This window comes from Pan troglodytes, chromosome 13 (assembly GCF_028858775.2).
Source record: "Pan troglodytes isolate AG18354 chromosome 13, NHGRI_mPanTro3-v2.0_pri, whole genome shotgun sequence".
NCBI lineage: Eukaryota > Metazoa > Chordata > Mammalia > Primates > Hominidae > Pan > Pan troglodytes.
In genome coordinates, this window is record NC_072411.2 from 125,137,471 (window position 1) to 125,161,552 (window position 24,082).

Here is a 24,082-nt window from a genome sequence, read left to right on the forward strand (position 1 = left end):
TTGCAAAGATAATTATGGCATATTAAATGATAGATTTTAAATAGGTAGACATTTATAGAAATGACTGTAATTACTGTTGAGGATCAGCTAGGTTTGCGTAGGTGAAGAAGTGGTTTTGGAGCTTCAGTGCATTTACGTGTGCTCAGTAGGGTACTTAGGATATTTGAGGAGGGAAAAGGCCGTCAGAAACTGATGTGGGAGGGTGGTGCACAGGAAGAAGTACTATGGTACAGTGACAAAGATAACTTTGTCATAATTTTGCCTAAAAAGAGAAATAAGACTCGTAGTCATGTTATATAGGTTAACTGTGCGATGAAGTAAAGGGAATGTCATGAACTACTTGGGAAACCCAGTGTCTTGAATCCCGAAACTTAGAACTCAACCTTTTCACGTTTGGGAATTGCTTATGTTCAGAAGTCCCATGATTTAAGAGATAATGTAAAAATGGAAGTTAATTCACATTTGTACGTGTCCTTTGTGCGATTGTCGGATTGAAACATTTTAAACTTCTTAAGAAATGTAGCGAAGCAAATTTGGATTTGTATGTGAAAGTGACCTAGATGAGAAGTATGGAAGGAGACGGAGACAGCAGCAAGTTTGCTCCTCCCTTGGTTTCAGAGGAAAATGTTTTTTAAGAGCTGGGCCAGATATTTCTCATAGCTACTTAAGGTGGATTCCTTTTTTCTGTGTCTTCTGTTTTTAAGTGTAATCTGGTTTTTGAGCACTTGCAGAAAAGCTGCAGAGGCCAGGGAATGACACAGCAGAGAATGGAGGTGAGAGGGAAGACAACTGGTGATCTTAGTTGCTTTGATTTTGAAATGTGTTGTTCAGGAATAGCTTTTCTTAGTGGTAAAATAATTGGGAATTTGTAGGAAGAAGAAAATATGTTGTAAAGAATTTAAAGATAAAAAAGCAAGTAATATTTGAATACAACACAAGACTATTGACTAAAGGAAGTAATCGGATGTTTAAACCTTATTTTTAGCTACTTAACCTTTACATAGTACAAATGAAGGCAATATGTTAATTGTGATGCAGGTTATTTATTCTGTATATTTCCACAACATACTTATAAGTTCTAATTATATGTTATTTTCCTTTTCTTAACTTTGTTTTTTTAGCTGGTCCATGCAAACTACAGATAAGAAACTGGGCTTTTGGGGGTGGGAAGGGGAGTGGAGGAAGAGAAAAGGAAACATCTAAGTAATCTTACTGAATGATATATAAATCGTTGAAATTAAAGAAAATATATTCTGGGTAGACTTAGCTTGCAAAATTATTTTAAGCTATTGTAGCTCTTACAAATGGAATAAGCATTTTAAAATCATCTTGAAAATCTTCAGAACCTTTAATTCTTTTACATTCTCAAAGGTTAAACATAACTGGAAGAGCTGTCTTCTCTCAAATATGCATACTTTGTTCATTAGATTTACTTTTGCTAACTTTTTTTTTGTATGTTTGGAACTGTTATATTTTTCCTCTGGCCTTTGAATTTTCTTTAATTTTATTTTTTATTTCACCCTGGGGGAAAGAGAGGTGGGTAGATTTGTTTGTTTGTTTGTTTATTTTTGAGACAGAGTCTTGGACTGTGGCCCAGGCTGAGGTGCAGTGGCGTAATCTTGGCTCACTGCAACCTCTGCCTCCCAGACTCTGGTGATTCTTGTGCCTCAGCCTCCCAAGTAGCTGGGATTACAGGTGCGTACCACCACACCTGGCTAATTTTTTATATTTTTTAATAGAGACGGGGTTTCTCCATGTTGGCCAGGCTGACCTTGAACTCCTGGCCTCAAGTGATCTGCCCACTTCAGCCTCCCAAAGTGTTGGGATTACAGGCGTGAGCCATTGTACCTGGCCGAAAAGAGGTATATTTAAAAGTGAATTTGTTACTTCAACTAACACAACCTTCACTTAAAAATTAGGCTGTCTGTTCACTCTCCTTAGTACAGGTTCATGTAATGCCAAATGTAGTATGTGGCTGGATTGAGTTGGAATTATGAAGATCCTCAAATATTCATGAGCCAGGTTGATGTCATTAAGTAATCCAATAGTTCATGTTCTCCTGAAATACTTATATAGCTGGCTTTCTCATTAATCATTTTGTAGGAAATGATTGGAATAAATAAGGAGTAGTACTGAAAAGAGTAAAGAATCCTATTCAGTATTGTCTTAATCAATTTTGGGAACCCTAGGCATCAGTAGAATATAGTCTTAAAATCGATCTAGTTGAACTGCATCAATATTAATGGTGAACAAATTAAGATTTAGTGACCTGCTCAAGATCTCTTAGTAATTGGCAGCAGAGCTCAGTCCAGTCTAGTGTATGTGTTTATGCACATATGCATGTGTGTATATGTATTTAAAATCCCTGTTGTGTATCTAACTGAAAAAGATATATATTCCCTTGCCTGATTTCTGTTTCCTGTTGATTTTTATCTAGAAGAGGGATAAAAGCTGTTTTTTAAAGAAATAGTGGGTCTTGATCAGTTTTGGGGAAATTGAGGGGACTGTATTTATAGTTTAGGGAGAGTACTCAAGAGTCCTACTGTTATTTCCGCTATCATACTAATAGTACTGAAACAGTTTTAAAATTACACTGGATAACTGAAACTTAAAAAGTTGGCTTTGTTAAACTGCTTTTTCATGTAGATATATTCATGGGAAGGACTTGCTATAATAAATGTTCCTCCCTCCCTCCTTTCCAATGTTTATCTTTAATGCCAACCTTTCATTTTCTGAGGTTAAAATAAATATAGGCTTAATAGTTTTCTTAAAAATAAAATACCAAATTATTATTTCCTCATAAAACTTCCTAGTTGTAAAGTGGAACTTTATCTAATCCAGATAGTAATATGACTAAACCTTCTAATAATGTTTTTAATTGATTTCCTGTCCAGAATCTTTTCGACAATTTTATTTTTGTATTAAGGAGGTTTTTGCATGGATTAATGATCTCGATTTCAGCCCTGTAGTCATTGCGATGTCATACATTGCAACTGTGTGGGCATAGTTGAAATCTTTGAAGTTGTTGAAAGATTGTGTTAGTATTTGAGGATTTGGAGAGGAAAAATTCTTTGTCTTTACTAAATACATAAGAACCACTGTATTACACATAATAAGTTAGTCTGTGTGTTGTTGATATTTGTAAGAATTTAAAACAACTGTCCTACTTTTAGGTCTGCTTTTTTTCGGGAGGGAGGCAGCAGGATATGTAGTAAGTAAATGTTTTAAAACCATTCTCTTGAACTAGGTATCTAGGTATGTATTTTTATTATGTGTTTAGCTTTGGTTGCCTGAGAAGCAAACATGTTTGTGAGAACCAGGGTGCCCCTCTAAAAAGAAACTCTTTCCTGATAGTAAATAATAGTCTCTGGTTGCACTTTCCATTATAACTCTGAGAGATTAATTCTGGGTAGGAAATAGTTCTTTCTGCCCTTCTTGACCCTGGTTTCCTATTTCATAATACATGATTTGCGTCATTCATCTGGGACTCTTAAGTCTCTGTAGAGTGTGTATGACTGTCACCTAACTTTTGTGGAAAGGAGACTCTCAAAAGTAGTGTATTAAAGGATACTTTTTTCTCCCCAACAATAACGTATTAACTATAGAATTTATTAAGAGAGTGTGGGGTCATTAAAAAGTTTGGACATGCCTTGGAGAGACATGTAGGTTAATATCCTACCTTACCTGCTAGCTGTAAGTGCCTTTGGGGACAATCTATTTGAAATTGGGTTTTGTGAGAATTAAATGAGATAATATAAAAAGTTCCCTTCACTGTGCTTGTTTGCCTGCACTCAGAATTGTTTCCCATTTATTGCAAGCTTGGTGAAAAATTCCAGCCACATTTCATACTAGCAAATACGGATTCCTTGATATCCAGCATTGTGCAAGCCACTCATTTATACTTCATTAGAGATAAAATGCTAAGCCATATTATTATTATTGTTATTTGCAGATATGAACAGTTGTATAGTATTGGTGCCTGAGTGTGGTAGGCTGAAAGAAAAATACAGAGGAGGAAATCAGATTGAGTGGTGGGCAGGATTAACTGAGAAGTAAATTGTGGCATATCAAGATGCACCGTCTGCAGTATTTTCTCCTTTTCTGTCCTCTCTTCCCCCTGTCCTCATCCTCTGCTGCCTTTGACTTTGTGGGAGCATTTCTAAGTGTTGGGGCTCTCTGCCTGCTCTGCAAGTTGAGTTTTCGGATTCCTTTTCATGATGGTGGTGGATGTGAGGGGCATAAAATGTCTGCTTGCTCTATTAGTAGGGTGTGAATATAATACCATTGTTGACTTCTTCCCTCCTGTAGACATTGTACATGTCTTAGATTCTGAGAGTGACTCCTGTTTTCTTTGTTCAGTCCATGAGTTTTGTGGAGGTTAATTTCACAGGTCTGCCAATTTTGGGTTGAGTTACCATGTTGTATCTCTCTTGCGCCTAAGAGATTCTTGAAACCCCAGATCTAAGCAGGTAGAACCATTTGATACATTAGTCTGAAAGTGATCCCTGTGGCAACCTACTTTTTTCCTGTTTTTCTCTTAGGAAAACACGTCATCTCTGATAGAAGATTTTCTTCCTTCTCTTTTCTTTTCTCTTTTTCTTCCTTCTCTCTTCTTTTCTTTTCTCTCCTCCCCCTTCCCCCGCTTTCCGCCTCCTTTCCCTCTCCTTCCCTTCCCTCCTCTCCCCATCCCTCCTCTGCCTCTTCTCACCTCACAGGGTTGTTTTTTCTCACAGGGTTTCTTTCTTTCTGACTTTGTCTTTTCACAAAGTCTTGCTCTGTTGCTCAGGCTGGAGTGCTTTGGTGTGATCACAGCACACCACAACCTCAACCTCTGGGCTGGAGAGATCCTCCCACCTCAGCCTCCATTGTAGCTGGGACTACAGTCATGAGCCACCGCTCCTGGCAAGAAGCTTTCATATGAGCATTTGTAGCGATTTTTGTTTTGAAAAATTGGGAGTTGTTACAGGGCATTTGACTATGATATTAATAATATTATTTAATAGCAATTTTTAACATAAAATTTTATTTTAACATCCACTTCATACCTTTTGGAAGTATATCATTTGAAAGTGATTTCCTGGCTGATGGTTAAGCTCCATTACTTTACTTACATTTGTTTCATAACACGAGATCTGAATAACACAAAATCCTGTCTGGTCTCCTTTTCCTCCCGTCTTTCCAAGTCACCTGTGTTCTTCCTCTCAAATAATAGAGGTCATACAGAGAAGAGATCTTCCTTGTGCTTGATCATTCTGATTTAAAACAATTGCTAATTAAAATATAAGATGTAAATAACTCTTTGATCTAATGCAACTGACCATTGGCATAGAACATTTTAAAAACACATTTCAAGTGTTGGAACCTAGCTATTTATCACACAATTTTATATTTCAAGATTTTGTTTGCTCATCTTTATTGTATAAGTAGTAATAGGTCATTTTCTTTTAATGCTGTGAAACTTAATTCATCTTGTTATTTTAATTAGCAGTTGTGAGAGTTTAGTGAAGTTGGGAGTTGTTAAATTCTTCATGGTGAAAGATTAATGGACTTAGACCTGCATTTAAATATTCAGGGATAATTTCTTAAAAACCTTGACTTGCCTATATCTTTTTCTATAGTCAGGCAAGAAGCCAGGCATGCCCGTGTATACATTCTTCTCAGTTGGCAAGGTATCATAGAAGTTCTTCTAGGTCAATGCATGTACATGTAGCTTACTTTTAATGGCTGCATAATAGTCTGTTCAATGGGTATATATGTTTTTCAGGCATTCTTTGATTAATGAATCTTTAGATCATTTTCTATTTTTGGTTTTTTGCCACCGAATCAGTACTGCCATGTCTCCCAGGTGTGTGTGTGTGTGTGTGTCCAAGTTTTATCTTCAGACTATATTACTACTAGTTGCAGTTAACTACTCATCCCCAAATCTGTAAATATGTCTTCCTGTGACCCTGACACTACTCTGTCGTGATTCTTAGTGATTTCAATATCCTTCTAACACTGTGGTCTTATTATTTCATACTCCAGCCTGCCTTTGCTATTCCTTTTCCATGACCATTCATTCTGCCACTCTCCTAGATGACTATTTTATACTTTCTCCTTAATTTTCTAATACCTTCCTTTCTGCCTCCCTCACATCCAATGATTTTGCTTCTTATTACTCTGAGAAAATAGAAGCACCCAGAAGAAAATCTTCTGCAAGCTCCTATTCCTGCACGTCTGTGTCCCTGTTTCTCCCACCCTCTCTCCTCCTCCAGAGGTGTGGCTCTCTTCTGCATAATACTTTCCTCTGCTGGTTCATAGCCATCAGTCTGCAGACAAGCTCTACTATTTATGTTAAAAACAAAAGAACCTCTTTTGTCCTGGCCTGTTACCATTACTTTGTTCTTTAGAGCTCTTTCTACTTACTGTCTTTCTGCCCTTTCTTGAACCCTCTTCATTTGAGCTTTGGTCCTTAACACTTAAGCTCTTTTCAAGTTTAAGGTCAGTGGAGACCTTCACATTATCAAATCCAGTGTTTAACTCCCAGGCTTCCTCTTTTATTTCCTCTTTTTTGGCTTCCCTGTTCATACTCTGTGCCCATTTTCCTTGTGTTGCTTGACTTTTATTTTAATTTATAGGCGCTCTTTGTATATTTTGTCAGCATTTTTTCCTGGACACTTGTTTTCCTTTTGATTCTTTTAAAGTTGTGTTTCGTCATACAGAAATGTTAACTCCTCTGGATTTTGTAGGAAAATAACTCTATAAGAATCAACTAGAATTTTGAAAAACGTGAGTAGTGAAGGTCTTACCAGATATTTAAAGCAGTAGTTCTCAAGCATTAATGTACAAAAACCTGCATGGTTGCATTTTAAAAATGAATCTGTCACAGGAGTTTTCAATTTTTAGGTATTGGGGCAGTAAGGAACATAGGGAGGCATACCTGAGGAATCTTCATTTTAAATGACCTCTAAGGTAATTCTGATATGATTGGTCCATGGGCCACATTTAAGAAAAACATTGCACTTTGGGAGGCCGAGGCAGGCGGATCACGAGGTAGGAGACCGAGACCATCCCGGCTAACACAGTGAAACCCTGTCTCTACTAAAGATACAAAAACAAAATTAGCCGGGCGCAGTGGCAGGCGCCTGTAGTCCCAGCTACTTGGGAGGCTGAGGCAGGAGAATGGCGTGAACCCGGGAGGCGGAGCTTGCAGTGAGCCGAGATTGCGCCACTGCACTCCAGCCTGGGCAAAAGAGTGAGACTCTGTCTCAAAAAACAAAAACAAACAAACGAAAACAAAACAAAAAAAGAAACATTGCTGTAAATTTATATTTGGTATAAAGGGGTATTAGCAAAGTAGTAGGCAAATACATGGCAGGAACAGAATGGTGTTTAGAAACACATCCAAGTGTGAATGAGAAATTATTAATGAAGAGGACATTTTGTCTATTTGAGAAAAGAGTGGTTTATTTAAAAATGCTTTAGGCAGTTTATCTGAGAGGAAAGAATTTAGCTTTCACCGTCATACGATATAGAAAAATAAACTCTGTTGAATTAAAGATCTAGATGTAAAAATTAGGTAAACACTGGAAAAAATACAGGAGACCGATAGTTTAACCTTTGGATAGCTGAGGCCTTTTAAAACTAGATTGGAAACCTAGAAGCTATGAAAGAAAAATTGACAGATTTAGCTGTTCAAGTTTACTTTTACTTTTGAAAGATAATGTTCTGTCTAACACGGTGAAATCCCATCTCTACTAAAAAATACAAAAATTAGCTGGGCGTGGTGGCAGGCGACTGTCATCCCAGCTACTCAGGAGGCTGAGGCAGGAGAATCGCTTGAACCTGGGAGGCAGAGCTTGCAGTGAGCCGAGATCGCATCACTGCTCTCCAGCCAGGCAACGGACGGGACTCTCTCTCAAAAAAGAATAAAAAATAAATAATAAAAAGAGAAAGATAATGTTACAGGACAGGGGTCCTGATCTAGACCTGAAGGGAAGGTTCTCGGATCTTGCGCAAGAAAGAATTCAGGGCGAGTCCATAGTGCAAAATAGAGGCAAGCTTGTTAAGAACATAAAGTGGCGCAAGAACAGCTACTCCATAGACAGAGTAGGATGCTCCTGAAAGTAAGAGGAGGAACGCGCCCACCCTGGGTACAGTGCTGGTGTACATGGGAAGATGTGCTCTGCTACAGGGTTTGTGATAAAGGAATAATTTTCTCAATTACTATATTAAGATAACATTGCAAAAATCAGTGTTATCTTTAAAGCAAAATTAGGAATGCCTTTGTTCTCCAGATATCGGGATATCTGGACACTCCCAAGTCTGGATCTGTTTTTTAAACATTATTAATTTGTTCCCTTAACTGGAAACACCCAGAGGCTCGGAATGCCTAATTTTCTGGGAATGCAGCCCAGCAAGTCCCAGCCTCATTTTCCTAGCCCTCACCAAAGACGGAGTCGCTCTGGTTCAAACGCCTCTGACAGTAATACTCATTCTAAGGTGTAGCAACATAAAGTATCTATGACTAGTTCTAAAGATTTTTTAGAGCCACCTAGCAAATAAGATGCGGTTGTCCAAATTTGTTACTTTACTTAATTTATCTAGAACATTTTAGAAAAATTAAATGGCTTAATTGAATGTGGCTGGTATCACTAGGCTGCATTTGACGCCCTTGAATACTTGCTCTGTGGCTCTCCCCTCCCTTGGCTTTTGCAACACTGTCCTCTCCAGTTTCTTATTGGTTTCCTCAGTGGTACTTTCTCCTTCTCGACCCCATGGATTGGTTTCTTTTCAAAGTTTTCTGTCCTTGAGCTTGATCTTGTAGATTGCCTATGTGTTCTGTTTGGGCATTCTCATTCTTCTCTTTATGGCTCCAAAATGTGTGCCTCTAGCTCTGGCCTCTCTTAAGTTTCACAGTTTGTGTATATTTGGATGACTCACAGGAATCTTAAACCCGTATTTTCAAGACTGTATTTATTTTCTTTCTACCAACCATCCAACCACTGACCACCTATTTTACTTCTTGTATTTCTGTCTTGGTGGAAGGCACCAAGATCATTTTCTCTCCTTGTATTGTTACAGCTCTAATTCATGACTTAATTCTATATTGTATTCAGATACAGAATTCGTTGTTGGGAAGGACTGGGGGAACAGCTGTAACATTTGCCACCCTCAGAAGCTGCTGGTCCTGTGTCACACCACGTTAGCCTCTTGATCGAGGAAGGTAAAGAATTACTTTCACTGATTTTTATCTAATTTCTTTGCCTTTCGTTTCTGCTGCCTTCACATTGTCTTCTACAGATAGTTATTTTCTAAACCTGCATTTGTGTACATTAGAATGCAAACTAAGTTCTATTCAAAGGGCACAGCAGTTCAACTTCATCTCCTCCCGGCCCTGCTCTTCTGGTTTATTTTTTGTTGCTTGAACAAAAGACAAACTTTTTGGTGCTTGGTCAATCTGTGTGGTGCCATAACTTCTAAAGCTCCATCCCTACTCCCACTCCCCTACACCATCTTCACTTGTCCTCAGCCTTTTAGGATCACAAAAAATTGCCATTTGATCCAAGAAGATTTCTCAGAAAATGCCAGAACTAGTCTCTACCTTTTACTGTACTCTTCCTGAAGCACCATTAACACTTGATTAATACTTACCTTTAGGTTGTATGATCAATTTGAGTTAACTTTTTGTATGGTGTAAGGAAGGGTTACAACTTTTGCTTGTTAGTTATTTCAGTACCATTTGTTGAAAAGACTGTTCTTTCCCCATTAAATTTTCTCACCACCCCATTGAAATTCAGTTGTCCATAATATAAGGATTTATTTCTGGATTCTTAAATTGACTCCATTGATCTATTTGTCTGTCCTTTTGCCAGTACCACACCATCTTAATTACTTTTCCTTTGTAGTAAATTTTAAAGTTAAGACATATAAGTCATCCAAGTTTGTTCTTCTTTTTCAAGATTGTTTGGCTGTTCTGGGTGCTTTTAATATCCATGTGAATTTTAAAATCAGCTTACTTATTTCTGTCTAAAAGCCAGCTTTTATACAGCTGAGATCTTTTTTAAGCTAACCTTAGATTTAATGAACTAGTTATTTAGGTCCAAAAGAAAAGGCCGGGCATGGTGGCCCACGCCTGTAATCCCAGCACTTTGGGAGGCCGAGGTGGGCGGATCACAAGGTCAAGAGATCGAGACCATCCTGGCCAACATGGTGAAACCCCATCTTTACTAAAAATACAAAAATTAGCTGGGCGTGATGGAGCATGCCTGTAGTCTCAGCTACTCGGGAGGCTGAGGCAGGAGAATCACTTGAACCCGGAGGCGAAGGTTGTAGTGAGCCGAGATCGCGCCACTGCACTCCAGCCTGGGTGACAGAGTGAGACTCGGTCTCAAAAAAAAAAAAAAAAAAAAAAAAAAATGGAACTCAAATATTGTTGAGGCAGCAAATATTCTATCATCTGAAACCTCAGTGGTAAACACAATACCCAAATTTAACATATTTTTGTTACTTGTTAAATACATGCGTGTAAATATATTCACTTAAGTAAACTAAGTGGACAAAATTAGATAAGTCTTTTTTCATATCCAACTTATTTAACTTGATACACTTTCCAGCTTTCAACATAATTGCAAATTTTTATAATCTTGTAAGATAATGTTATGTAATTCAACTTGTCAGTATTATTCTAGTGCTATTAGCTATATTAATTACATAAGGACATTGGTGTAAGGGGACTCAAAAATTCACAGGTTTGGGTAGAAAATGAGAACTAGACAGTGATTTCATCACTATAAAGTTAGTTGTTACTTAGCGTCCCCTAAGGCTAATGTATGGCAGATCCCTGTAGCCATAAATTGCATTCTGGGCTTTAAGGGATTAAAATATAATTCAAATCCTTCAATAAAATCATACCATTCACACCATTACCTTTGAAAATAAATACTTGGAATTCTAGTACATACCTTAGATCTTGTTTGTACATGCCATTCAATTTATTATAATGCTTTAAAAAAGATATCGATGCAGGATTCTTGCTCCTTAGTTCAGCTAAATCCAGGTTCTTGTCTCATGACCAGAAAAAAATTAGGCATGTGGACACATTGAAGGATGAGGAGGGCGGAATTTATTAAGCAAAAGGAAAGCTCAGCAAAGAGAGGGGTCCTGCAGGCAGGTTTCTACCTCACAAATTGAATACCAGGGCCACCACACAGGAGCTGAAGAGTGCAGACTTCTCCTCTGCGTGAGGCACAAATTCCTGGTGGCTCTACCCTAGGGCATTATTCAGAAAGAATCAGTCAGGAAACGTTGGGCAAACTGGGACAGACTTTCTCCCTCTGGGTCACGGGTTTCAACCTGGACCAGCAGTCCAGTCTTTCAGCCTTCAGGTTGCTTTAGGCTTGAAGGTGAGGTTTCACCGGGGACTCTACCCTATCTGCCTAGGTATTTGTCTGCCTCCAGCCTCTATCAATATGGTACTACAAATAGAAGGAAGAAAAAAAAGTCAAATCACACCTTAGGAAATTACAGCCTAGTAGCATCAGTAAAAATGGTACTGTTAGTCATGGCATGAAATAGACGTAAAATCGAAGGTTGATTTTCTTTTTTTTTTTGAGATGAGGTCTGGCTTCGTGGCCCAGGCCGGAGTGCAGTGGCATGATCTCAACTTATACGCACTTTTCATCTCCTGGTCTCAAGTCATCCTCCCACTTGATTCCGCCTCTTGAGTAGCTGGTACTACAAGTGTGTGCCACCATACCTGGCTAACTTTTGTAGTTTTTGTAGAGACAGGGCTTCGTCATGTTTTCCAGGCTGGTCTCAAACTTCTGAGCTCAAGTGATCCATTTGTCCTGGCCTCCCAAAGTCCTGGGATTACAGTTGTGAGCCACCATGCTGGCCTGTTTTTCAATTATTGATTGCTTTCAATTTGGAAAGTGCATTGTGAAACACTCAAAGATGTTGCTGGTATTATTGAGTTCTTTTGATACTATATAAATAAATGACAGAGTAACACCATAGTTATATGATTGGAACTCAAGAAATATTAAATGATAGGATTGAAAAGAGTTATATGAGTCATTTGTCCAGAATTTATAAATTTTTTTTCTGTATCCCAATGGAATAAATTTAAACTATGTATATTCTCTGAAATAGTCTTCCAGTTTGCCCAACATGCTTGCTCTCCTGGCTAGATATTAGCTAAAAATTAACAAAACAGTCTTTTTCCCTGTTACTGTGTGGTAAAGATGTAAAACCCTTTTTGCCAGCAGGGCTGCCCTCTACTGGACTATTTAAGATATTCAGTGAGCAGGTCAATATGACTATTTTACAAGAAGGTAACACAGTGGGTATAAATGTAAACATCCCATATCCCAAACAAACTGAAGTTCCCTGAATAGGTTTAAAAAAAAAAAGCCCTTTAATAAACTTTTACCATTAAAACAATTATGGTCGGCTGGGCGCGGTGGCTCACGCCTGTAATCCCAGCACTTTGGGAGGCCGAGGCGGGCGGATCACCTGAGGTCAGGAGTTCAAGACCAGCCTCAACATGGAGAAACCCCGTCTCTACTAAAAATACAAAATTAGCCGGGCGTGATGGTGCATGCCTGTAATCCCAGCTACTCGGGAGTCTGAGGCAGGAGAATTGCTTGAACCTGGGAGGCGGAGGTTGCAGTGAGCCGAGATCGCACCATTGCACTCCAGCCTGGGCAACAAGAGCGAAACTCCATCTCAAAAAAAAAAACAAAACAAAAAAACAAACAAAAAAAACAATTATGGTCATTTTGAGAACCGGTAGTGAAGTTTATACGGTCTTAGTCTCCATTTCAACCTTGGAGGCAGATCTGTGGCAATGAGAATAGTAATGTATAGGAACGGTGGGTCTGCTCTGATGTCAGTCTTTTATGATGATTTGTATATTAATACAAATCACGTTTTTGTGAGTCCATTCATGCTGTGGATGTTTTCTTAGGCATTAGCATAGGTCATAGTGGACACATACTGAATAGGTCATATCTGTTAAGGCTCTTGCTACAAAGCATCAAAACTTTTCAGAGCTATTTCCTCTGTGAAAATTCATTTTAAGTAGCAAGTTGTTTTTTTCTGTGGTTCATTCCCATGCCTGAGATTTGCAGTAATGTAGAACTAGTTTACCATCACTGCTGAAACACTCATAGAAGGTTCCAAATTCCTGGTCCAGGGAAGGAGCAAAAGCCTGACTCACATAAATAAACAACTGAGGTTGCAAGTTTAAGGAACTTTTTTGATGAAGTCAAGGAGTCTTTGGATGGTTCGAGTTCACTCTACTGCCTGCTTCTTTGTTTTCATAATAGGAACATGTCCCACAGCCTTTAGTAGGATGTCAGGTTTTTCTTGATGTTGCCAGCAGGATCCTGTGTCCCAGGAAACTACCGTGGAATAAGGGGGGTCTGAAGTGCCTGTTTTGGGGAGACCTCTAGAGTAAGTCCTTTGCTGCCAGCAGCAGTTAAGGGAGGTAGCTGTGACATTGTCTTCAGCTTCTGCCATCTTGTTAGGTCCCAGGTGAGATTTTGAAAAGGATTGTTCAGGAGTGGTAAGAGCTCAAACAGGCCTGCCTCAGCCTCACGATAAGCCACTGCATCTGGCTAATTTTTTTATATATATTTTTTGAGACAGGGTCTTGCTTTGTTGCCCAAGCTGGAGTGCTGTGGCAGGATCACAGCTCATTGCAGCCTCGATCTCCCTAGGCTGAGGTGATCCTCCCATCTCAGTCTCCCGAGTAGCAGGGACTACAAGTGTGCACCACCACACCCTGCTAATTTTTCTCTTTTTTGTAGAGATGAGGTTTTACTATATTGCCCAGGCTGGTCTTGAACTGCTGGGCTCAAGCAATCTGCCTGCCTTGGCCTCCCAAAGTGCTGGGATTACAGGCATGAGCCACCATGTCTGGCCATGATATTATTTTTAATTCAAAAACAAATATGCAAAATTAAATTTTAGTGAGAGAACTTAGTTGGATAACATCTTTCTTCTGGGTTATTAGGGTATGTTTATTCTTTGCAACTCTGATGTTCTAGGTGTAGCAAGACCGTTTGTTTTCATTTTGCCATTTTCCTGTACAGAAAGCTTTAATGTCTCCCCATGACCTTTATGGCAAAAACCAAATTCCCTCGACCAGTCTTTGGATTACTACACAATACATTGTCAAAGAAAATAGCCTGGAATGGTGAACAGAGCCTGAGGCTCAGTTGGGAGTCCTGACTTCTCACCAGCTGTGCATGAGCAAATTTGGAGGTGTTCCTTAACTTGTAAAATCGATTTGGATTTTTGGTATTTTAAGCATGATTTCCTTTAGTTCTTTTTTTTTTTTTTTCCAGAGTGCTAGAATTCAGTCTTTTAGTTCTTTGAACATATTTATAATAGCTGCTTTGCTGTCTTGTCTACTAAGTCTGACATCTGGGCCTTCAAGGACAATTTCTACTGCCTGCTTTTCCCTTCTTTCTATGTGTCATACTTTTCTGTTTATTTGCATGCCTCATGATTTTGTGTTGTAAACTGGGCATTTTAGATAGTATTTTGTAGCAACTCGGAATACTGATTTTCCCTCCCCTCTTCCAGGGCTGCTGCTTGTTGTGTTGTTTCCTTATTTGTTAACTGACTTGGCTGAGCTATTACACTGAGGTTTGTTTATTCTGCACAGTGTACCCTCAGATGTTTCTCCTCAAGAGGGTACACTTGGGCACGCACATAGTCACCCTGGACTGCCCTTCTTGAGAGACGATAGCCGATTTTCAGCAGGGCTTTCTTTAACTCTCAGATCTCCTTGTTAAGCTTCTGCTTTCATTGGTATCACCACCCAGCAACTATTCTTCACTAATTGCTAACTGATTGCTTTATTGTTTTGGACAAAGCTTTGGGCCATAAATTTCCCCACTTGTGATCCAGTTAAATTAAGATGCCCTTTGCATAGGGGTTGTGTTTGATGGCAGTCTTTGAGGCTTGTCATGTCAAGAAGGAGGATTCTTAGGTATCTCTTTCCCTGGTTCTCTGTGAAACTTCTACAGTAGTTGGTTAGTCTTTCACTTGCTGCTGTCACAGAACTACCAGCCTCATTTTTTTTTTTTTTAGATGGAATCTTGCTCTGTTGCCGGGCTGGAGTGCAGTGGCGCTATCTCTGCTCACTGCAATCTCCGCCTCCCAGGTTCAAGCGATTCTCCTGCCTCAGCCTCCCGAGTAGCTGGGACTACAGGCGTGTACCATCATGCCCAGCTAATTTTTGTATTTTTAGTAGAGATGGGGTTTCACCGTGTTGGCCAGGATGGTCTCGATCTCCTGATTTTGTGTTCTGTCCTCCTTGGCCTCCCAAAGTACTGGGCAGCCTCATGATAATTACTTACCACCAATGTCTGTGTTGTTTTTGACAGTGCCATTAGGCATGAACTTTTCCATTCTTTGTTCTAAATATAGTCGGTCTTAGAAATTGCTAAGGGGCTCTGTGTTCTTACAGCCTGCTTCTCCAGCCTGTGCAGAACCTTTGTGCCATTGTTCTGGAGCTGGGGCTGGGGACAGCAGCTTGATTTTCTTATAGTTATATCTGTTCTGTGAGTGGTCTACTAGGCCATCAATGTACCCATCAGTCTTCTCTGTTTGGAGCTTCTTGGCCTGCATGGAACCTCTGCTTTACAAGAGGTGAGGCAAAGATGATCTGTGCTTGGTGTCCTTGGCCTGATGCACCTGGGGTAGAGCTTCTGCCCTAAGAATGGGGACTGGATGAAAGAGAAAGGATTCTTCAGTTCTCTCATCTATCTACACTTGCCTGGAATAGAATTTCTGCAACACAGAGCTAGGGGTAGGAGGTGAAAAATGCTGGCTGCTTGCGTCACTTGGGAAGAAATCGTAGTCCTGGATTTGGAGCTGGGTAGGGTTAACTAGTTACTAGTTCGCTTCAGTTTTGTTTCTTCAAGAATGATGGCCGGATGTGGTGGCTAACACCTGTAATCCCAGCACTTTGGGAGGCTCAGGTAGGAGAATTGCTTGAAGCCAGGAGTTTGAGACCAGCTGGGGCAGCATCATGAGAGCCTGTCTCTACAAAAAAAATTTTGAAAAATTAGCTGAGTGTGGTCACACATGCCTGTAGTCCCAACTGTTTGGGAGGCTGAGGAGAGAGAATCGCTTGAGTCCAAGAGTTTGAGGCTGCAGTGAGCTATAATCTTGTACTGTACTCTATCCTGGGTGAGATCCTGTCTTTAAAAAAAAAAAAAAAAGGTATTATTACCCACCTGCCACACAATGGCTGTTCCCCTCTGCCCGGAGTGCTCTTTCTTACCCAAATAGGCACATGGTACGCTCTCTCTTCCTTATGAGTCTCTGTTCAGATATCACTTAGCTGTAGCACCTCTCCAACGTTGCCCCAGTCACTTTCTATTTTCCTTACCTGGGTTTATTTTCCTCATAACATTTATCACCACCTGGCACGTACACATGCATGCATGCATACCTACATATTTGCTTGTCTACCTCTCCCAGTGAACGTGCAGGTTGCACGAGAGCGGGAACTTAGGCCGTTTTGTTTACTGTTACTTTCGCAGTGCTTAGAGCGATATCTAACATAGTGGATTTTCAATAAATCTGATGAATGCAAAGTACGGAATGACCAAAGTATACTGCTTTCTTGCGTCATAGTTTAACCTAACTTGAAAACTATCTGTAGAGCCATTGTGGAAAATGAATTTTTTGTGTTTGCAAACTCCAGTTGCCTGTTGCTGACTAGAGTGAGAATGGGGCTCACAGGGAAGGAATGTGGTGATTATTTGGCAGTGGCTGCTGGGGCTGTGAGAGAGGATGGGTGTGTTGTATTTGTAAAGTACTTGCCATCCCTAATGCAGTGAGATGCTAAAGCACAGGAAATGGGTAAATTTTTGGTCTTCCCCCAACCCTCTTTCTGACTTGCTCCCTTTTTACTACTGGGAATGTTTGTGGATACTTAAGGTTTTGGTTGGAACAGCCGCCTGTTTACAGTATGATGTGGAAACTTTTCTTGTAATTCCGTCGTTAATAGATATTGTACAAATGAGTCTCTTAGAAATATCGAGACATTGTAGGGGACCAGCGTGGTAGCTGCTGCCTGATAGAAAAAAAAAAATCTTCATTTGCTGATGTAACTTCTCTTTAAATTATTTTAAAATGATTTTGAACTAACGCCTTTCTTTTTCTTCCTTCTAGATTCTCGCTGAAGTCTGTTAATTCTACTTTTTGAGTACTTATGAATAACCACGTGTCTTCAAAACCATCTACCATGAAGCTAAAACATACCATCAACCCTATTCTTTTATATTTTATACATTTTCTAATATCACTTTATACTATTTTAACATACATTCCGTTTTATTTTTTCTCCGAGTCAAGACAAGAAAAATCAAACCGAATTAAAGCAAAGCCTGTAAATTCAAAACCTGATTCTGCATACAGATCTGTTAATAGTTTGGATGGTTTGGCTTCAGTATTATACCCTGGATGTGATACTTTAGATAAAGTTTTTACATATGCAAAAAACAAATTTAAGAACAAAAGACTCTTGGGAACACGTGAAGTTTTAAATGAGGAAGATGAAGTACAACCAAATGGAAAAATTTTTAAAAAGGTAAGATGATCTTTCATTGCCTTTGAATTCTTTCTGAATAAAATATCCTGTTAGAAATGAAGTAAAAGGCAAGCACAGCCTGCCTCCATTAGAATTCACTGTTGAAGGAGAAGCAGTGTAGGAAGGGGGCTAGACTACCTTCTAATTTCTTCCTGTACTTACCAGCACTGATATGTTCTGAGTTTTCGGAAGGACATGGCGACCCAGTGGTGTGGAGCTCTTCCCCATTGTCTACCAGGGTTTGGAATGTCTAGGGCAGTTTTGAGTATGAAACCATACTCCCTGTCTCTAGAGCAGCTGGGTGCTGGAAATGGCTCCAGGTTTTGGGGTGGGACCTGCTGTGTTAAATGTGGCTTAGATGTGGGTTGCAGTGAGTGCTTCATATCTTTGTACTTTGGCTGTGGCAGTTGCATGGTTCTTAAAACATTTCTTTTCAGAAATATGGAGAAACCTGCCATTGTTGATTTGAAACAACGGGCAAGATGTTCTTAGAGGCAGTGTAACAGCGATTAAGAGCCTGGACTCCAGACCCAGACTATAGGTCTGAATCTTGGCTTTGCCACTTACTGGCTTTCTGACCCTGGAAAAGTAGGTTAACTAGTTTGCCTCAGTTTCTTTTTCTGTAATATGAAGATAATGATCATTACTGACACTCAAGAGCCAAGCTGTTCTAAGAGCTTTACATATATCATCTTAAGACTCACAGTTACCCTATGAGTTAGTTGTTATTATTTTCACTTTACAGATGACAGCACTGAGGCACAGATAGTTGAGGTAACCTACCCCAGGGACACTACAGCTAGGGAAGCTGGGACTGGAATCCAGGCCTTCTGGCTCCAGAACTCATACCCTCCATTCTTCACTGATCACAGCTTTCATGCTTGTGAGGATTGTGTGTGTGTGTATATATCTGCAATGTGCTTAGAACAATTTGTGGCACTTAATGTAAATGCTCTAGCTTTTATTATTAGATTACTATTATCTTGAGAATTCAATGAGGAAAATTATAGTAGAAAATTCAATGAGGAAAATTAGATCATGGAATAGTGTGTTTCACTGGTAGTATAGAAATGGTGTGAGAATGCCGTTTATGAACTTGGATATGTGACTTCCTTATGAGCAGTTCTTGAAACTCTAGTAAGTTAAAAATTGAAGATAAAGTATTTTTTAGAGGGGGTACAGTGAAGTGATGTGTAGTTGGTTGATAATTTGGTTAGGTAATAGGTTTAATATCTTTTAACCATTTCCAGCTACTTTGATCCCCAACTGGCTTTTTTTCCTGTCAGTTACAAGGAAACCGTCAACTCTTGAAGGAGAGTCCAAATAACTGCAACTATGGAATGAAAAACTCAGAGCTCCTCTTTTACTGGAGGGCCAGAGGGATGTTGCTTAACCTCCTCTATATATGGCCCATTAATTTTGCCACTTAAACAAATTTCATACATCATTTTCCTCAAAACATGAAGGAGATGCCAAGCAAGTTGATGTCAGTAATTCCTAGAAACTAAAAACATTTTAACTCGACAACAGAATATGTAAATTTCCTCACGTTTAAATAGAGTAGTTGTGTATCTTGTTTTATCTGAAACCATCCTGATTTATACTTGTTGCTGTGACATTAATAGTGCCCCCTTACAGTCTCAAAAGTGCCCTAGTTTGGATAGTTATGTGGTCACCTTATTTTTAAGACATATTCCCTATTTCTTTTGCAGACTTAGAAAAAACTGAATTTTTTTCTATTTAAGATCTCACTGAAGTTAATAGCACATTTCTAGAAATTGAAATCATGAGTTAAGCATGTTTGATTTTTCTTTTCTAGCCTATGGATTGTAATTTCCAAAACATTTTATCATAATGAAGTTTGCTTTTGTCATATTTACATATTTAGCACTGCCTTTTTTTTTTTTTTTTTTTTGAGATGGAGTTTCACTCTTGTTGCCCAGGCTGGAGTGCAATGGTGCCGTCTCAGCTCACCGCAACGTCCGCCTTCTGGGTTCAAGTGATTGTCCTGGCTCAGCCTCCCGAGTAGTTGGGATTACAGGCATGCGCCACCACGTCCGGCTAATTTTGTGTTTTTAGTAGAGACAGGGTTTCTCCATGTTGGTCAGCCTGGTCTCGAACTCCCAGCCTCAGGTGATCCGCCCACCTCGGCCTCCCAAAGTGCTGGGATTACAGGCATGAGCCACAGCGCCCAACCAACACAGCTTTTTATGGCACTCTGTTCTTGAGTCTGTTTTTGAGAAATCGGGTAGTTATGAGAAGGTACTGAAAACAGTACATTTTTATGTGCAAAAGTTTTCTACTTTTCTATCTGCTTATAGATTCATTTTTTTGTCTTTGATATGCTATTTGAATTCAAAGGTTGGATTCTCTTTTAGTCTAAGCATATATACAGAAGTCTTATTTTTCAGGAAGCTTAGTTTTTCTCCGGTATCCCACACATATTTTTTTCATTTTAATGTGGCTAGTATTGTCTTTCAGTCGTCATTCGGTATGTACAGCAGCAAACTAGTTCTCAATTGTGTAAAAAAAAGAAAAGCTTATGTGGTGAATATGAAATTTCTTCCTAATTCGTGTATCAGTATAACTGGACAAAATAAAATCCTGGAGCTATGATAGTTGTTTCCTAAATGTGCGTGTGTAAGTGTATGTGGCTCTTTCCTGCTTATCTTAACCATAGTGCCTTTGTATTCAATGATTATTCAACAAAGTATGAAGTATTTGAACTCATAAAAGTTAGGAGGTGAGACAGACTGTTTTTTAGCAACTTTTTCTGTCTATAGTTCATTACTGTGAAGTTTTATTTAGTTAGTAAAAGGAGGTTTTGAATTTCTATATGTCAGAAGATTTGCCTACTAGCATTTGCTATGAAATTGGCATTTGTGGTTCATCAAACTTTGTTCAGAAGGCTGTGTCTAGACTGTGTCTTGGGAACATGTTATAGTTTTCTTTAGGTTCATTGGGAAAGTAGAATTAATTTTTAGATTTTGCATATAATAAATGAAACAAGTACTTTCTCTTGGCCATACTCAAGAAGAAAGTGTGCAGTGTCGCTGGTTAGCTGAGGCTTTAGTTTCTGTTCATTCTGTGTTGCAGCTGTGGCAGTGATCTGCAGACTGTAGAGTGGGTATCTCAGCTGCATGTTAAACATGCTAGGCCTTTTTCGTTTTCCCCTCTCTTGGTTTCTTGTTACACCCATTGCATTGCATCAGTAGCAGCATCTGCCTAGGATGTTGAAAAGGGGAACTTTCACAACTGGTGGGTTAAGCTGTGTACTTTCTGCTATTAGTGCCTGCTAGCTGATCAAGCTCAGTGAAGTGTGTCTTCATTAAATAGTTTCCATATTTGAAGATAATCTTCAACTGGAAAAGAAAACGAATGTTGTAGCAATATTTAAAATATTTTTTGAGGAAGACTTTTGGGGATTAACCCCAGAATGTATCTGATACGGTTGAAGGAAAGATGCACAAGCCTTATTTCAAATTAATGAACTTTGAAGCTTTGTTTCCATCTTATCCCAACAGTCTATTTTGAGGTCCTGAGGGGAGGATGAGTGGATGAAAAAAGGCAGTGGCGATGACCCTGCTCTCGTTGTGTCCAAGGTAGAGTAGCCACCAGCTTCACTACGACCAGATTCTTCCTTGGGGGACAGAAAAACAAAAGGCACTTGGTTGCTTGGCAGGCCTTTTCAGGGTCCTTTTAAGTTTCATATGGTTTTATAAAACTGTAGCAGAGTTAAGAGCTGGAACCTGTGTCAGCATCACCTGATTCCAGTGTTCCCAGCAGTAAATGCATTGCACTAACGTCGTCTTGAAATGAACAGTGAAATGATTTCAGGACAACTTTAAAATACATGTATACCTGAAATAGAACAAAGCTGCAAAGACTAAAAATAGAAACAGAAAAGAGTACAAGCTGGCTCATATACTTTGTGAGCTATCAGAAACACTTGATTTTTTCTTAGATATTTTATAAAAATAAGAAGAGAATGAGGGATTATGTAATATGGTGCTTAGAGAAGACTTCACTATGACATTCCTTCTAAATTGATCCAAAAAGATAATAGAAACACTCATTTATGTCCTTGTAAGTTGACTTAGCTTTCTTTTCCTCTTTCTTAATGCCGTCTTTTGTGTTATTTCTTAGTCACATTTTTTTACCCTGTTTGTGTATGTGTATAAAACTTATTTTCTGATTTATTAGGACATTTGCATCATGCTATATGTAACAAATTATGGTCAGTCTCTTGGCTGGGATTTGTGGGTTGGTTATTATATTACTCTTCTCTTAGTTTCCCCTTCCAAACTGTCCCTCTCCTTTCATCCTATTTATTAAAGGCACTGCTGCATACCAAATTGTTGAAGCCAAAAAATCAAGGGTGTCTGATTTACATCCCTTACAGCCTCCCCCCGCCTTTTTTTTAGCAGGCCTCCTTGCTTCCACACTTGCCCCCAACTGTAATTCACTCACACACAGCATAAAAATGATTTTTCACAATTGTTAATCAGGCCACCTTACTCACCTGCTTAATAAGACCCGGACTTCTTTCTACAGTGCAGCTGAAGCATTGTGATTTTATGCTTAATCTCTGGAATGAGTTTGCCTGGGTTCATATTCTAGTCCCATTACTTATTAGTTACATGATTTTGAACAAGTTATATTTACTCTACATCTCCATATTCTCATGTGTAAAATAGGGATAATAATAGTAACAGTTTTTTACAGGTATGGTAAGAGTTTAATAAGTTAACACTTGCCGTGTCCTTAGCATGTAGTAAGCACTAATAAAGGTTAGTTACCCTCATTATCATTATCATGATTATTGCAACTATCCAGATCTCTTGAATATTTTTACTCTGTGGCTCCCCTCAGAATAATTTTTTCATAGTGATCTTCAGTTGCAGAGAGAATGGTTAAATGAAGCCAGGTGTACTTTACTGAAGAAGACAGGAACGTGTGTAATTTTGAAATATTTCTAAATAGTGAAAGTAAAACAAGTCCTAGTGCTTAAAGAGGTTTTCAGTAGGAGACAAGATTACCACCTGTAAATAGAGAGAAGGAAGGGTGGAAGGTGTGTGTGTACGTGTGTGTGTGTGTGTGTGTGTGTGTGTGTGTGTGTGTATTTTGAGACAGGGTCTCACTCTTGCCCAGGCTGGAGTGTAGTGGTATGATCATAGCTCTCTGCAGCCTTGAGTTCCTGGGGTCAGGTGATCCTTTTGCCTCAGCCTCCTAGGTAGCTGGGACAACAGGCATGTACTGCACATCTGGCTAATTTTTACACTTTTTTAGACATGGGGTCTTGCTGTGTTGCCCAGGCTGGTCTCGAATTCCTGGCCTCAAATGAGTTGCCTGTCTCAGCCTTCCAAAGTGTTGAGATTACAGGCATGAGCCAGTGCACCTGCCCAGAGGAGGCTATTTGAATAGAGAGAAGGTTTCAGAGGTATTTCAGAGGGTGAGAAAACAAATAGACCAGGGATGTATGATAGGATTGCTTCAGGGTGTCGAGGTCCTAGATTTAATAAGGTTGGCTGTTCTGCAGCAGTGTTCAATGATATTGGCAAGGAATAAATAGTTTAATCTTGTCTTGGGCTAGCCATAGGGACAAAGTTAGGATTAGAAACTTTTCCAGCACAAATCAGATACAATATAGAGTGGGTAGTGTCCTCTAAATGTAATATTTATGAAAAACGTAATTACTAGATGATTCAGTGGTTTAAAGAATTAAAATCATGAGATTCAGATTTCGTTTTATATTTTATTTTTTACATATGTGGAAATCTTACGCTCATTTGATTCCTTTGCCACATGGTGGCATCATTGCATGAGTTTACATATTTAGATTATATATCAAACACCTTTTCAGAACACACATAGTCTTTGAAATTTATAAATCCTGTCACTTACATATTAGAATCTGGAAGGTAGTGCATTCTTAACCTTTAGAGTGTAAAATTCTTAATAATTATAATCCAGTTCCTGCACATTTTGGCCAAGTTGTCATCTATCTTCTAACCCTCACAGAGCTCCTTTTGAAGTCATTGGAGCTCCCTGTGCTGAGCATTTCATGGGGGTAAAGAGCAAGGTGAGAGTTTGGGACCAGTAAAGTAAATAAGTACCATCTTAAATGCAGTTGCTTTATCCATCAAAATAAAAATTTATTTCTTAAATGCGTAATTGCATGGGACACTAGATGGCAGCATTTATCCTTTTCCGTTTTTATCCAACCTCTTCTAGAAATTTCTTAAATGTTTACATTTATAAAATGAACATGGTCAGATGATTTTAAGGTGTTTGAGATGTATATTACTGACACAGCCATGTTTGGGAATTAATTACCTATATATTTTTGCAGAGAGAGGAGCTTTTTATACAGTCCGTATGTAATTAGTTATTTATGGTTTTGTCTAAGTTGAGGAAAATTTCTAAAGACAATATGTTAAAAAACTTCAAAAGGGAGTTTTTACTAATGCATATTTGGTATTACCA

At 39.0% G+C, this 24,082-nt stretch overlaps 1 protein-coding gene across 5 annotated transcripts in view; it reads left to right on the forward strand.

The window, feature by feature from the left end:
* The window catches only part of ACSL3 (acyl-CoA synthetase long chain family member 3), a 78,750-nt gene that overhangs the window by 28,402 nt on the left and 26,266 nt on the right, over positions 1-24,082 (forward strand). For 4 of the 5 annotated variants that reach the window (XM_001166550.7, XM_009444405.5, XM_063790802.1 and 1 more), the window contains one exon: positions 17,179-17,596. In XM_001166550.7, coding sequence (XP_001166550.1) covers positions 17,219-17,596 — 378 coding nt within the window. In that variant the 5' untranslated portion in view covers positions 17,179-17,218. Of the gene's footprint in view, positions 1-9,098; positions 9,206-17,178; positions 17,597-24,082 lie in introns of all 5 variants that reach the window. The other variant, XM_001166511.7, reaches the window with a different exon arrangement.